Source organism: Drosophila kikkawai, chromosome 3R (genome assembly GCF_030179895.1).
Source record: "Drosophila kikkawai strain 14028-0561.14 chromosome 3R, DkikHiC1v2, whole genome shotgun sequence".
Lineage (NCBI taxonomy): Eukaryota > Metazoa > Arthropoda > Insecta > Diptera > Drosophilidae > Drosophila > Drosophila kikkawai.
The window spans coordinates 33,077,040-33,092,487 of NC_091731.1; the positions used below are offsets into that span (position 1 = coordinate 33,077,040).

General features: G+C 37.8%; 3 protein-coding genes and 3 long non-coding RNA genes across 12 annotated transcripts; 3 read left to right on the forward strand and 3 right to left on the reverse strand.

Annotated features, from left to right (window-relative positions):
* Positions 1-1,012: 1,012 nt before the first annotated feature.
* Positions 1,013-4,475, reverse strand: Prosbeta2R1 (Proteasome beta2 subunit-related 1). The gene is made up of 4 exons (XM_017165409.2): positions 4,459-4,475; positions 2,062-2,162; positions 1,823-2,002; positions 1,013-1,766 (listed from the first exon to the last, which is right to left on the reverse strand). Exons 2-4 carry the CDS (start codon positions 2,142-2,144, stop codon positions 1,097-1,099), a joined length of 933 nt encoding a protein of 310 aa, XP_017020898.1. The 5' UTR covers positions 2,145-2,162; positions 4,459-4,475; the 3' UTR covers positions 1,013-1,096.
* Positions 2,507-2,926, forward strand: LOC138928939 (uncharacterized). The gene is made up of 2 exons (XR_011445347.1): positions 2,507-2,673; positions 2,741-2,926. It is a non-coding gene; the product is annotated as an uncharacterized lncRNA (long non-coding RNA).
* A 47-nt stretch (positions 4,476-4,522) lies between the features above and the next one.
* LOC108073705 (uncharacterized) lies at positions 4,523-5,407 on the forward strand. Of its 3 annotated transcripts, none has more exons than XR_005990695.2 (4): positions 4,523-4,694; positions 4,749-4,883; positions 4,980-5,191; positions 5,249-5,407. It is a non-coding gene; the product is annotated as an uncharacterized lncRNA (long non-coding RNA). The 3 variants fall into 3 exon arrangements; XR_011445282.1 differs by having other exon boundaries at positions 4,749-4,878; positions 4,970-5,191; XR_001770665.3 differs by having other exon boundaries at positions 4,970-5,191; positions 5,249-5,406.
* An 872-nt stretch (positions 5,408-6,279) lies between these two features.
* Positions 6,280-8,534, forward strand: LOC138928942 (uncharacterized). Of its 3 annotated transcripts, none has more exons than XR_011445350.1 (7): positions 6,280-6,404; positions 6,482-6,625; positions 6,823-7,082; positions 7,158-7,723; positions 7,782-8,108; positions 8,181-8,295; positions 8,355-8,534. It is a non-coding gene; the product is annotated as an uncharacterized lncRNA (long non-coding RNA). The 3 variants fall into 3 exon arrangements; XR_011445352.1 differs by having other exon boundaries at positions 7,158-7,712; positions 7,765-8,108; XR_011445351.1 differs by having other exon boundaries at positions 7,158-7,712.
* An 82-nt stretch (positions 8,535-8,616) lies between these two features.
* Positions 8,617-10,446, reverse strand: LOC108073747 (uncharacterized). 3 transcript variants are annotated; one of them, XM_070287287.1, is made up of 4 exons: positions 10,335-10,446; positions 10,171-10,248; positions 9,055-10,108; positions 8,617-8,976 (listed from the first exon to the last, which is right to left on the reverse strand). In XM_070287287.1, exon 3 carries the CDS (start codon positions 9,644-9,646, stop codon positions 9,062-9,064), a length of 585 nt encoding a protein of 194 aa, XP_070143388.1. In that variant the 5' UTR covers positions 9,647-10,108; positions 10,171-10,248; positions 10,335-10,446; the 3' UTR covers positions 8,617-8,976; positions 9,055-9,061. The 3 variants fall into 3 exon arrangements, with proteins under 3 accessions (XP_070143388.1, XP_017021004.1, XP_017021003.1); XM_017165515.2 differs by having other exon boundaries at positions 9,051-10,108; XM_017165514.2 differs by having other exon boundaries at positions 9,051-10,111.
* A 2,866-nt stretch (positions 10,447-13,312) lies between these two features.
* On the reverse strand, positions 13,313-15,057 carry Cpr100A (Cuticular protein 100A). Its single transcript, XM_017165426.3, has 3 exons — positions 14,867-15,057; positions 14,273-14,520; positions 13,313-14,172 (listed from the first exon to the last, which is right to left on the reverse strand). Exons 1-3 carry the CDS (start codon positions 14,876-14,878, stop codon positions 13,722-13,724), a joined length of 711 nt encoding a protein of 236 aa, XP_017020915.1. The 5' UTR covers positions 14,879-15,057; the 3' UTR covers positions 13,313-13,721.
* Between the last annotated feature and the right edge of the window lie 391 nt (positions 15,058-15,448).

Consider the following 15,448-nt stretch of genomic DNA (forward strand, 5'->3'; position numbering starts at 1 on the left):
TGATGTTGAATTCATTGTTTTAAAATGAAAGAATGAGACGCTTATGAACCTTTCTGAAGCACCTGGCTTTCAAAGCTAAGATCTATGAGCTAATTCATATTACACTATGAACTAATCTGTCAATAGTGGAACAATAATGGAAAAATGAAATATAATATTTTTGATTCTTCATAACAGAGTTATTGATAGATATAGATTCTCAAACCGCGCATTTGTATGCTACTCTTACTCTCTGGTATTATAATGAAATTATATATACATTAATGGTTATAAGTTGTGAAATATTTTTGTAAAGCTTGTATATTCCAACTTTAGGATTACAGAATAATGTGTTAAACATTTATATATTTTTATTGGAAAATATTACCATATTAGTCGCATAATTTAAAGCTCTATTGACTCATACAAGTGTTTGATCAACCTAAGCCCTATATAAAGAGCAGACTCCTTGCTCAGTTTCAAACTGCGGACTCAAGTAAAGTGTTCAGAATGAAGAACTTTTATATAGCTCTGGCGATCCTAGTGTGGATTGGATCTCAATGGATCAGTGGGCAGCCAATGGCGTTTCATGATCGAAAGGTGAGTCAATTTAATTATAAAAACATGATAATAATAATAATACAAATAATGTATTTGCATGTTACAGGAACGCAGTATAATCAAAGCATTTGACAACAAACCCAAACGGTATCCCAATGGAACAGCTATACCAAGGTCTGGCTGGCTAGATCATCGAGGTTGGTAACGCCCAGTGCTGTTGAAATCCTGTTTTGCGTTAAAGAAAAGCTTGTATTACGGGCCTATCAGAATCTGGATTGCAGTTTAACGCAGAAAGTGAATCCTCTCAGATCCCTCTGATAGAGACTTTCACAAAGATCCATCTATCAAAGCCTCGCCTTGCCTCCTAGGTTGCTACGGCACTGGTAACACCTTCAGATAACTTTTAGAATACCTTAATATTTAACTATAAATCGTAATAAAGTTTTTGTAATTATTAAAAAACCGTACCAAGTACCTTCGTTGAAAACATTTATGGCATAAACAAGCTGGTTAACAGGTAATTTTCATAAAGACAATGAACATTTTGAGGACTACCCTATGGCCGATTCTGGGATCCTCCTGGCTGCGGCTCACCTTCCTCCTCCTCTCTGGATCCCTGGAGGCCACTGGGTCCAGACTGCTGGTCATCCATCATTTGGGACGGTGAGTAGATCTTCTCCTCAGTGACCAAGAGACTGTTCACCGACATCGAGGTGAACAAAGTGGAGTTGGGCTTGATGGCATACTTGCCCAAACGTCCGCCCCTTTCGCTGGCCACCGTGTCTGTGCGCAGGTAGTTGGCCCCCTTGGCGGTGATCACGCACAGATCGATGTTCGATCCGGAGCCCAAATCGTTGAAGACACCGGCCGAGATGGCCTCGCGCACCAGCTGCTTGCCCTCCTCAAAATCTAGATCCGGATGCCAGCCATGCTCCAGCACGGACATGGCCGCCAGAGTGCCAGAACCCATGGCAACGTATGGTATTTTGTCATTTGAACCGCACGGATAAATGCAGTAGATCTGCGGCCCCGATCTATCCACGCCGCCCAGCAACAAGGCGGCACCGATGTGGCCCTGGTAACGGAACAAGGTGCGGCGAAGAAGCATGCTGGCACAGACCACCGGCACCACCGAGCGTCCAGTGTTCAGGCTGTGCATGTCCAGCTCCGCGGAGGTCATCACGGTCATCATCTCAGTGTCGGCGGCGGTTCCAGCGCCACAACAGCTATACCGAGAAATACATAGATTAGGAATAGAAGCGGGATTAATTAAGACACTCACTAAATGTGGTTCTGCAGGTAGTGGATCTTGGAGCAGTTCTTATCGGAGACAATGGGTCCTTCGGTGGCGCGGGTATCAGCGCCCAGGATAACGCCATCGCGGTAGATAAGGCCCACGATGGATGTGCCAGTGCGCACAGCCTTCGGCGGTTGGTATCCCTGGGCCAGCAGTTCCGCATTTCTGGAGGGGAATCAGTAAAGCATCAGTAAATTGTTTCCAAGGGCATCGAATCCACTCACCGCCGGCAGTTGACGAAGTTGAAGCCGGAACGCACACCGGGAATATCCGCAGACTGGCTGGGAGTCGGGAGATGGTGGAGCATGGCGGGAATATATTGTGTGTGTGTAAAATCTATGTAATGTAAAATGGTTGGGAAATATGTTGCCAGTGTTATGAGTCGCTTACAAAGACAGTAAAGCCTCCGACATATGTGTTTGGTTTTAATTTGGTTTTTTAATAAACATTTGTGACTATTAATTTGAATTTTATGATTGAATTTTGAGCCACACAATTTTTTTATGACACTTTAATGCGATTCCGAAATAATAAAGATTTCTCAGAATTTTACTCTTATCAAACAAAAATATTCTGCAAGGGGAGGGCATAGAATCAAGGAATTTCTGAGGAATTTCGTATCAATATAATTTAAAGTTTTTTTTTTGTTTATTTACTCAGCTTTAAGCACTATATAAGGCGTAGATTTCTCCATCAGTTCCATAGTAGAAGTAGCCAGAATGAAAAATCTCTATATAGTTTTGGGTCTCCTTGAATTGACAGGATTTCAACTGATCGCTGGGTCATGGTCAGATGTATTTCATACAGACTGTGGTTTCCAGCCACATTTGAGTCAGGTAAGTAATTTAAAAATTTTATTAATTTAAAACAAAGATAAATATAACATGTTTTTAATCATTTTAGCACGATATGGAAATAATGATGGAGTCGTTGTCTACTACAACGCCACAACCTAGCTTGTTTGACCAAATTAAGAAGAAACTAGGAAGAAATTCAAGAAGCTGAGCTATTTTATAAGATTTGTGGAAATGAATTAATTAAAGTTTTTGCCCATTGTGAACCAATAAAATCAAACATACCTCAAATCTACTTCAAAGCGTTTTTTATGATTTTGTGGGAGAGGTGAAAGATGCTTATTTTTCTTTAAGCAAATTATAATACCCTTATATCCATTAAGTTGCAGCTGCTCAACAACCCCAAGCTGCAAAATTTTGTAAGGTTCTTAAATAGTAAACAACAATTTACTTTATTTGGTATTTTATTGATTTATTAGGGAGGTTGAAAATATACATAATAATTCTTAAGAATTTTTAATAACCAGAGCCAGAATATTATTCTGAGACGTTAGATTCTGGGAGGTTGATTTATCCGGGAGAAAAAAGTCACTCATTCTTAAGGTATATATTAAGAAATAGCGTTTTTGTGACTCAATATTGGAATATTTAATTCATTGTTCATTCAAAAGAAATGGACAGAATGAGAAGTTTTTGACTCTTTATAGAGCACTCTGCTTTTAGCGCTTTTCTATTTGCAATTGGGATGTAACTAAATATTACACCATGAATTATCAATAATGCTACACCATGGATATTTGTGATTCTTAGTAACAGAGTTATTTACAGATTTTGATTCACAAACACCGTATTTGGTGTTATTATGAATTATAAAATTACACTCACGCTTTACATTAATGGCTGTAAGTTGTGGAAATTTGTATGAAGCTTGTGTACTACATATTTAATTATTCATATAACGCTAACTCATAGTTAAAACTAAAAGTTATCTTATATATATATGAGCATTGGCTGCTGTGGCCTACCGCTTAACAAATTGTTGAGGTATTTATGTTACATGTTACTATATTTAGACAATTGAAACGACTACCATATCATTAATTTAAAGCTCCATTGACTCATTTAAGCATTTACAGAACCTAAGCCCTATATAAAGAGCAGACACCTTGCTCAGTTACAAGCTGCGACTCAATTAAAGTGATCAGAATGAAGAACTTTTATATAGTTTTGATGATCCTAGTGTGCTTTGGATCTCAATGGATCAGTGGGCAGCCAATGGCGTTTCATGATCGTAAGGTGAGTTAATTAAGCTATGTTAACAAAATAATACCTGTATACCAATAATTTATGTGCTTGTGACAGGAACGCGCTCTTATCGGATTTGGGAACCACCCCTATCGGTATCGCAATGGAGCACCTATACCAAGGCCTAAATGGAAAAAAATTGTTGAAGCTCGGAACAAATTTTTAACATATCCAAATAACTCTTAGAATATATTAATATTTTATATATTTCTATAGACTTAATAAAGTATTTGTAATTATTTTTAAATCGTACCAAGTACCTCGAATGCAAACTTTTATGGCTGGTTAACAGGTAATAAAGACAATGAACAGTTTGAGGATTAGCCTACGACCGATTCTGGGATCCCCCTGGCTGCGGCTCACCTTCCGCCTCTTCTCGGGCTGCCTGGAGGCCACAGAGTTCCGACTGCTGGTCATATATCACTTGGGATGGAGAGAAGATCTTGTTCTCAGTGGCCAGAAGATTGTGGAAACGTGGAGTTAGGACCCTTTCGTATGGCATGAATATATTGTGTGTGTTCAGTGTGTGTAAAATATATGTAATCAGGATATCAGGAAAATTGTTGCCAGTGTTGGGAGTCACTTACATAAAACAGTAAAGCCTCCGACATACTTTGTTTTTCAATAAACATTTTTTAATTATTTTTTGGAATTTTTTTATGACACTTTAATGCGAGTCCGAAATTGCATTGATTTCTCGGAATTCTTCTCTGATCACAAAAGAAAATATTCTGCAAGGGGAGGGCACAAAATCAAAGGTGAGAAATTTCTTATCAATCAAATTTTAATGTTATTTTTGTCTATTCACTCAGCTTCAAGAGCTATATAAAGCGCAGATTCCTCAAACAGTTCCATAGTAAAACTCAAGTGAAGTAGACAGAATGAAAAATCTCTATATACTTTTTGGTCTCCTTGTATTGGCAGGATTCCAATTTGTGGCAGGTGAGGTAAGTCGCTTAAGAAATTGAAAAATTCCAAGTATTTAAATAACTTGAATTTCGCAAAACTGCAAACATGTTTTGGATAATTTCAGACCTTTGTAGATCACAGGGGTAAATATATTCACATATCACCTAGACACCCAACAAAACAAAGTTGGGAGACGAGGCCCAAACGAGTTTTTACCTGAGGATTTTCAAAGAAATCATTCCTTGCTGAGTTTCGTAATGCAATTTAAGTGAAGATGTCCAATGAGAAACCTTTATATCCTTTTTTTCTTTATATATGGCCAGGACTATCGTCTAAATCTGCATATGTAAGTCATTTAAAGAAATTTAAAATTTAATTTAAAACTTGTTTTTGATTATTTTAGCTCCACTTCCCAAAAGGAATTAGGGATCACACTGGACGCATTCATAATAAATACGCAACTCACACGCTCAAACCAAATAACACTCGAAGATATACAAAGAATTCGGGAGGAGAGGCCTGAAACTGAGCTTTTACCTAAGGATTTTTACAAAATAGATTTCATTTGTAAGAGTTTCGAAAATAAATGAATCATTTTTTCTTTGTGTATTAATGAAATCAAATATCCTACTCAGGGCGCTTCAAAATTGACATGGTTAGGTGTTGAGAATAAAAATAAATCTGGAAACTTTCTTGTCGTGCTTTTAACAGCTCCATTGACTTATTAAATCATTCACTGAGTCGCAAACGAAAAATACTATATAAAGAGCAGGCTCCTCTCTTAGTTTCGCATTGCAACTCAAGTTGTTAGAATGAAACACATTTATATCTTTTATTTTCTGCTCATATGGGCAGGATTGCAAGTGATGGCTGTTCCTTCATATGTAAGTTATTTAAAAAAATGTTAAAATTTAATTAGTTAAACACCTGTAAACAAAACATGATTTTGATCGTTTTAGATATCTTTTGGACCAAATTTTCCTACTAAACCAAAGCCACGATCAGGCTGGTTCAACAGGTTTAGAAAATAAGACGAAATTATAAAGAAATTCCAGGAACTGAGCTATTTTCTGCGGAATATTAAAAAATATATATATTTATAAGATTTATGAAAAATTAATTTAAAAAAACATTGTGCCAATAAAATCAAAAATACACTAAAAATACTTCAAAGCATTAAAAATTTTACAAGTTTAGTATGGGAAATGTGAAAGATGATTCATTTTTCCTTTACATACATATATATATTTATTTTATAATATTCTTATGACATAATATAATTTGTATTATTAATACCTCTTGAAGAGTGCAGAGTGAAGAGAGCGGAGAATAAATATAAATACGGTGAATTTCTTATCATGCTATTTAAAGCTCCATTGACTTATTTAATCATCCCCAAAAGCTTAGCCCTATATAAAGAGCAGCCTCCTCACTTAGTTTCGCATTGCAACTCAAGTGAAGTGGTCAGAATGAAAAACTTTTATATACACATTTTGCTTCTCGTCTTGGCAGGATTTCAACTGATTTCTGGGCAACAAGAATGGCAAAATACCTTAAATGTGAGTCATTTAAGAATAATGAAAAAGTTCATTAATTTACGGCACCAGTAAACAAAACATAATTTTGTTCCTCTTAGATATCTACTGGGCCAAATTTTAGTGTTCCACCAACGCCACGAGCTGACTGGCTTAACAGAAGATTTGGAATATAAAAAGAAATCCAAAAGAAAATCCAGAAACTGAACTTTTCTATACGGATTATAAACAAATAAAGAGCATTTGTAAGATTTGTGGAAATTAATTAATTAATTGTGTATATTAAATCAAAAATAAAATCACAAATACCTTAAAACTACTTCATAGTCTTATAAATTTGGAATTGTTATGTAGGAGATGTGGAAGATGCTTAATTTTTCCATTACATGTTCGGTTAGCAAATTATAATAACCTCATATCCTATTATTATTTATATTATTAGTAACTCTTCAAGTGCCGAGAATAAAAATAAATCAGGAACCTTATCGTGCTTAAAGCTCCACCAGCGTAATAAATCACCAACTGAGCCCCAAGAGCTAAATACAACATAAGCGATGACGATGACGACTCTCCACTCAGTTCCATATTGCAACCCAAGTGAAGTAAGTGGTCAGAATGAGAAACTTTCATATACTTTTTTTGCTCCTTGTATGGGCAGGATTTCAACTGATTTCTGGAAATCAAACTTATAGTATCAAAGATGTGAGTCATATAAGAAATGAAAAATTTAATTAATTTAAGACACCAGTAAACAAAACATGATTTTGTTCCTTATAGATGGCTGCGTCGCCAAATTTTAAAGTTCCACCAACGCCACGACCTGATTGGCTCAACAGAACATTTGGCAAATAAAAAGAAATTAAATAGAAAATCCAGTAACTGAGCTTTTCTAAACGGATTTAAGCAAATAAAAAGCATTTGTAAGATTTGTGGAAATGAGTTAATTAAAGCATTTCCCCTTTGTGTATATAAAATTAAAAATAAAATCACAAATACCTTAAAACTACTTCACAGTCTTATAAATTTGGCATTGTTATGTAGGAGATGTGGAAGATGCTTAATCCTATTATTATTTGTATTATTACGGACTCTTCAAGTGCCGAGAATAAAAATAAATCAGAAACCTTTCTTATCAAGCTACTTAAAGCTCCATTAGCGTATTAAATCACCAACTGAGCCCCAAGAGCTAAATACAACATAAAGAGACAACTCTCCTCTCAGTTCCATATTGCAATCCAAGAGAAGTGGTCAGAATGAGAAACTTTCATATACTTTTTTTGATTCTCGTATTGGGAGGATTTCAACTGATTTCTGGGCAACAAATTTGGCAAGGTACAATACTTGTGAGTCATTAAAGAATATTAAAAAATATAATTAATTTTAGACACCTGTTCCTTTTAGATATCTACGGGGCCAAATTTTAAAGTTCCACCAACGCCACGACCTGAATGGCTCAACAGAACATTCGGCAAATAAAAAGAAATTAAAAAGAAATTCTAGTAACTGAGCTAATACGGATTATAAACAAATAAAAAGCATTTGTAAGATTTGTGGATTTCCATTTGTGTACCAATAAAATTACATCGGATATACTTAATTTTGCCTTAACATTTTCAATTGAAAACCTCGTTATGATAGCCTTGTAACCTACAAGTATATTAATAATTCATTATTCTTCAAGTTTCATAAACAAGAACAAAGAAAAGGGGGCTCTCTTATCGCTCTCATGTAAGTATTTACTGAGCGCCAAGATCGATTCAAGGGAAAACTCTGTAATCATTTCCATATTGGAACTCAAAGTGAGATGGTCGGCATAAAAGGCATTTCCATATTTTTGGTGCTCCTTATCTGGACAGGAATTCCAACTACAATGGGGCAGCAGCAGCATCTTGGAGTTGATTTTAAGGAACCAGAGGTAAGCCATATCCATTGGTGTTAAAAACCTTTAATTTATTCAAATATCCGAATATGCAGGTTATTGAATACACCGCATTAACGCCATCGGTGAAACGTTTTCCCAATGGCACAGCCATACCAAGGCCTGGGGGTCGCTGGAATTTAAGGAATCTACTTATTAAAATAAATTTTTAAAATAAAAAAAAGTATATAAATAAATATAATATAATATAAATAAATAGCACATAAAGAGCACAAGAGTCCGATCTTTGCGCTGAAGCGGAACAATTTTAATTTAACAAATAATAACAATTCAAGTTAACAAATAATGAGTTTAATGTTGATTAAGATGACTTTTTAATACAATGTTATTTAAAAAATTGTGGCGCCTAAAACTAATAGATAATATATATGTATATAACACCGACACCGTTCAGCAACTGGACCTGGATGTGGCACTCCTCCGTCCGTTTCATGGTCGAATGCCCACATACGGTTTCATCGAAGGTGTCAAAGCCAGTTGCGGCGGCAGGGCTCGGGTTTTGCAGCTTCCCCATCGATAATTGATTAATTGCTAGATCTAGGTGACTTGATTGGCTGTTGGTACTAACAGGTGAGTAATACGGTGGTTTCGGCTTTTTTGGCTTAGGCTTCTCCTATTCTACCATAAATGAAATGTAAAATTGCGACCAACGGCTTTCTGCAATTATAAAATTAAACACAAAATTTAACATATTTTAATATGTATACATTGTATTTTTGTGATGTACTTACTTACTTAACTGCTAGAGAGACCCTCGCACGCGGTGAGCTCGGATACAGAAGCGTTTGTGCCCTGACATCTGTTGGTTCGTCTTGGTCAATCGGCCACAGCCGCACACGTACTTATACTCAGATTTGTTGCACTGCTTTTGGTGATTGAAAAGTCCGACGGACGTTTTGCACTGCTCCAAGCAAATGGAGCAGATATACCGAGCCCTTCGCCGTGTCGGCTCCTCCTGCAGGAACGGCAGTGCTGCACTGGCACTGCACGCCCCTTGATCCTCGGCCTCCTGCGCGGGCTCCTGCAGCAGTGTTGCACCTTCGTTCAAGATTTGCAGGATCTCCGCCTCCAGCTCGGCCTCATCCTGGTCGGAATGCACAGGTTCCTCCCGCGCAGGAGGCTCTTCCAGCAGTGTTGCACCTTCGTTCAAGATTTGCAGGATCTCCGCCTCCAGAATCTCCTCCTGCTCGGCCCTCACTGGCTCATCCGCCGCGGGCTCCACCTGCTCGGCCTCGGCGTGGTCAGCCAGGATCCCGTCTATGTCGAGATCATCTTCGAACGCCGTCCCCTGCCGCAGAGCGAGTCCTCGCTTGGTGATGGTCTCCATTTTAATCGACAGTAAATTGTACGCCTTTCTTTTTAGAGACACCAGCTGACTGGCCTCTTTTGGGCCGGCAGCCGCAATGATACTTGTTAAGGAGCGCTGCACACCACCCGTTCCACCTCCTTTATTTCAAACAGGATTCTTGTCCTGGCGGCGGCTGGGATGCTGTCCGTCATGGCGCGGATGGTGGCGAACTTTTCGGCTCCGTTATTTTGGCGGAACACCGCGTTGATGGCGTTGTTGTGGACCGCCTGGAGGACGACATCAACGTAGACCATGTTGGTGTCCATCCTCTTGATGAGGTGGTGGAGGTCCACAAGCACGGGGTACCCCGCCTCCACAAGGAGGGCATTGTTCGTTCCTTCGTCTGCAACGATGGCCAGCAGGTGGTCCTCGATGCCCAGGCCTCGGAGTTCGTTGACCACTGCCAGCAAGCATTCCAACACCTCCCGAGCATCAAACTGTCTACTTATGTGGACAAACAGGTCACTTAGGCTATATTAGGCTTTGTGTGGATATGTACTTACGGCTTTCGTGTAGACCACCTTCTTCAAGGAGCCGTCCTCCGTGGTGGCCAGCATGAGCACTATGTGTGCTGCGACAGGCTGCAATAAGGGGATATAAGTTGACAACGTTTTAATAATGGGTGGGCGGGTGAAAAGAGGGCCCCATCATGGGATATAGTACTCACCGTCTTTAGGAATATAACATCAATCATTATAAAGAAGCACCTGTCGGTGGACGCCGATTTTTGGGCCTCCAACGCCGGCCACGATTTCCAGTTGGTGGGTTTAGTGTGCCCGCAGTTGTTTGCGATAAAAACCTCAGAGCGTCTGGGCACACTCGAACGCGAAACCCTCAGATCATTGAAAGTCTGGTACCGAAAAGTCTGGCAACACTGGTCGCTGGGACCGAAAAGTCTGGCAACACTGTTTTTGAATAATTTTACAATCTGTGGAGCCCTCTTGCGGTACCTACTTGAACTGAGCAAACATTTTGTACCAAACTTTGATGTACCTGAAGCGGTTCGTGTCTAAGCTGTTAAAAGAGAGTACAATTAGAGCTACAACTAAAATTGAAAATCAGGTTTATCCCACCCACAGAATGTCACTGAAACGATCAAATCTTGGCATTATAAAAATACCATTTAATTAAATTTCCTTAATCTCTGAAAACAATTAAAAAAAAATATATAATAAAAAGGTATTTTAAAATGCAAATCATTTCATTGTAAAAAAAACCTTTAACAGGTAAATATATTTAAAAAAATCATAAAAAAATATAATAGAATTCAAAAATTAAAAAAACGTTTAAATGAATTTATAATAAATACTTATTATTCTCTTTAATATATAAAAAATTAATACAAATAATTAGATATACAAAAAATATATATATATTCTTAAGAATAAATATGAGTATTGGTTGCAAAACACTGCAAATGTTATTTATTAATCAAACTTTTTATTTTTAAATGTAAGGAAAGAAATTTCAATTTGCATTAAAAGTTTAGAATAATCGTTTTAAATTTGAAAATTAAATTCAAAAGTAGATCTTTAAAAACAACCATACCATACCTATCGGCTTAATCTTTATTATATTTTCTGTGCGAACTTGTATTAATCATTACCAATAAGAATAACCGCCCAAAGAGCACTTTGAGTAACACACCCGTGACACCTGTTCCGATTAGAGCTTAGGTAAAAATTCTAGACTTTTAGACTTTTACCTCTTTCGCAAAACCCGATCGCAAAACGAAAATCCGCCATTGAGCAAGACCAGCCATTCGATCCAAATGGAATCGATTGCGATTGCCGCAAAAGTGGGTGCAAAAAGGGGCACGTGAAGAGAAAAAAGAGAAAAAAATATTTAAAAAAAAAAGGTTAAAAAACAATAAGCGAGAAACAAAACCGAATTGATTTTCTTAATTGACTGAGCAATTTCAACAGAAGCCAGAGCCAAAGCCGCGCAGAAAGCCATGCTGAGCCGGACCCGAGCTCAGTCCACAACAAAACTGACCTTGAAAGCCAAGCGGAGCTCTGAAAAGTGTTGCTAATATTGTTAGCAATTATTGTTAGCTAATGTTGTTGCTGTTATTGTTGTTGCTGGTGGTGGAAAAGAATGCCAGCCGGCGGTGGATGTGGAAAGTACAGGGGGAGAAATATAATGGCAGTACTTGAAGGGATAAATAAGTTAAAGATAGCATTAAGTAAATTAATTATTCAAGAATATTTAAGAAGTTAAAGGTATAGATATATTCCTTTTTAAATGAAAAATCATATACGTAAATGGTACCATTTCTTTTTTATTATTTAAGAAGTCATAAATCTATTATAAATAAGAAAACTGTAATTAAAATTGATGGTATCATTATATTCCTTAATTAGTTAACAATTATATAAGTAAGCAATACTTTCATTAATATTTAAAAATAATAATTTGTTATTTGTTGTTTGTTTTTTAGTTTTTTACACTGTGGCAAATTTAAATAATGAACTAACATTATTAAAAGTCAACTTTGCTTTTAATGCTTTGTAATTGATAAAACCACAAGTTGGCTTGACAAAATATAAGAATACTTTATTATATATAATTATAAAAAATTACACACAAACCAAGTAAAATTCATATATTAAGATATTTAAACTAAAGTTTATGAAAGAAAAATCTATTATTTCTATTGTATAAAAAAAATTAATCCATAATTAATAATGATTGTTTTTCATTTAAGCTGAAAATCCTAATAATTACCTATCATAAGTGGCAATTTTTAGAGTATACAAATTGAATTCTTTTTAGAATTTAAAAAGAGTGAGGTGCAGGCATTGTTGCGTTCGATGGGGCGTAAAATTGAGCAAAATATTTGGATGTAATTAAGCCGCCTTAAGTCGCCCCAACTGGAGCCTGACGAATCGTATAAAGCTCTGGCATTAGGAATTGATTTGCGGCACCACTCCCCCGCCTGGAACTGCTGTTACACATGGTTTTCCGGCTCAGGCCACACACACACACACTACACACCCACAACCATGCTGGGGACGGGCGCCAAGTTGATTTCATTTTCATTGGAATTTTGCACAATTGGCCAAGATTACTGTCAAATGGGCGAAACCAGTTTGAGGTCTTTCCTTGTTGGTCGCATAGAATCGTAACAGAAACCGAGCCAGAAATGAAAAACTAAAAAAAAACTAAGGCTGGAACTCGTTTTGCATGTACGAAAGTTGGTTGTGTAATGCTGCAGTTGGAGTTTCATGGGGCAGCCAGGGCGGGGATGCAGCACTAACTGGGCGTTCACCGCTCCGAGGTGTCTAGATAAATCTGTTAGAAATTAAATTAAGACTCGCCAGAGAATTTAAATTCGGTTATAAATTAATTTATTATTAATCAAAGCAGCTGGAAATTGTTTTAATTGGAATTAAACTCCTTTGAAATCAAAAGACTGAGGACACAAACTTGATGTTCAATATCGTATATTTACTTTTTAAGTTTATCTATTATACATATTGCTCAGACGTCCCAAGGCCCAAAACTAAAAATTGTTTTGATTGCTTTAAAATTGGATCAACATCTTCGAAGTTTATTAGCTTTACTTCGCCAATAATTACAAAATCCATTCTTTGGATATTTTGAAAACACTTTCGTCCAGCAACATTTTTGAGAGTAAACAAATAATATTTTAAAATTTTTAATTAGCAACAAACCAAATTAGGAATGATGCTATATAATTTTCTCTGTGTAGGATTATAAATTACAAACAGTACGCATATAGGAAGTACGATATATAGTTACAATTTGCTCTTAAACATATCACACAAGAGTTTTGATGGAGTCAAGCACAAGTTATACACACAGAGAAAATACTGAACCAAATTATATCTAAAATGATGGGAAAAAATATCAATTTGCTATTACAAAAATATCAAATTGATCTTTTTCACATCACTTTGATTTGTCAATATTTTCTCTTGTGCAGAAAGAAAGAAAGTTGAAGAATTAAAGAATTAAAGAAGGTCCCTAATGAAGAAGATGCAGCGTGTCTGAGTGGGAGGATCTCCTTGACTTCGTTAAAAGGAAGATCTTAGACCTTGTTGAAGGAGTAAGTGAAGCCGTCGGGCGTGCGGTTCAGGGAGAGCTTTCCAGGCGGCGAGAAGCGATGGGGATTGGGCGTGGTCGTGGGATAGTACGCCTGCTGCGGCTGCTGCTGGGGCTGCTGATACTGAGGCTGGTACTGGGGCTGCGGGGCAACGGGCTGGGGATTGTAGGTGGGCTGTGGGGCAGGGCGGTACTGTGGCTGCGGGGCGGGCTGCTGGTAGCTCTGCTGGTTCTGTCCAAACGAGGGATCATTGTACCGGGGATCGTAGGAGCCATCATCGCCATAGTCATTGCTGCGGAAGGCGGGCTGAGCCTGGGGAGCGGGAGCCTGATACTGCTGGGGCTGGTACTGCTGCTGCGGCTGATAGCCAGCCGTGGGCACGGGCTGTGGTGGTGCAGGAGGTGCCTGAGGCAGGTGGTCACCGGAGGCTTGGAAGCTTAAATATAAATGAAATATAAATTAATATTAAAACATAGGTAGCTTATAAAATATTTATATAATTTCAAAACTTGGATATTGTCATAAGTGTCACCTACCCATTCTTGCCCGCCGTGTACGAGATGGTGCGCCTTTGGCCCGAGGGATCCACATAGCTGTAGCTGCCGTGACGCGTGCCATCCGCATCCGTTTCCTCCTTAAAGTTGATGCCATCCTCCTGCTCATAGGCAGCTCCGAACTTGCCATCTCCGGAGAGATAACGCTGCTCACTGATGATGGCCGCCGTCTTGGGGTCCTGGTGATAGTGCTGGCTGGAGGCTAATGCCACCAAGGTGGTCAGTGCAAGCTGCAAATAATTTTTCTGTTGGTTATTTGCTTACAAAATGTATTGGAAAATACTACTAAATATGTAGCGAAACTTAAATTTATTTTTTAATATTTGAAAATTACTTGAAAATGTGGGAAATATATTACAAAGTTCTTGTTGAAATGTAAAACTGAGTGTTAATGATTTTATAAAATGTTTACTTATATTTTTTGTAAATTTAAAAATCCTTTAAAGACAAACAAAACACCATTTAATCAGCACACAAAATTGACAATTAATTGTTGCAACAAATCTCCTTTCGAACTAATGTTTAATAATATTTTCCTCTATTATATAAGGCCACTCTCTATAGAACACAACTCACAAATCTAAACATTTTTGCTGCTACGAATTTGGAAAATCCTTGTTTAAGCGTAAACTGCACTCGATTTTATGCTCTCTCTCGTTTTGGATCGAATAGGGGGATTCACACGCGCCTTTACGCTCACAAGTTGGGTCTACTGGTCACTGGGTTAACTGGGCAGCGGATCGAGGACCGACGGCAACGGATTTGTGGAGTTAACTGCCTTCCGCAACGGCGCCGCCCAAGCTTTTTATAGTCCGAACGGGAACCTTGGGCCGCCGATCGGCTCCGCCTAGGCACTCGAGTCGTGTAACTGTGTTGGTTACTCGTACCATTAACGCGGTAACAGCAGTAACAGCGGTAACAATAACAAGAACCGAGCTAAGTGCTCCAATAAGTCAACTTTAGCCCAGGCATCGGTATTGGTATACCAAGTCGTTATACCAGTTTCGATCTCTTTCGCTTGGAGCGCCAACTTTTGCTTTCTACTTGGGCTCCTATATTCGTACTATATATGTACTACAATTTATATATATATGTGCATTATGCACTCGATTCCCAAGCCCAAGACGAAACTATTTTTTAATTATCTCAAAAGTTTTC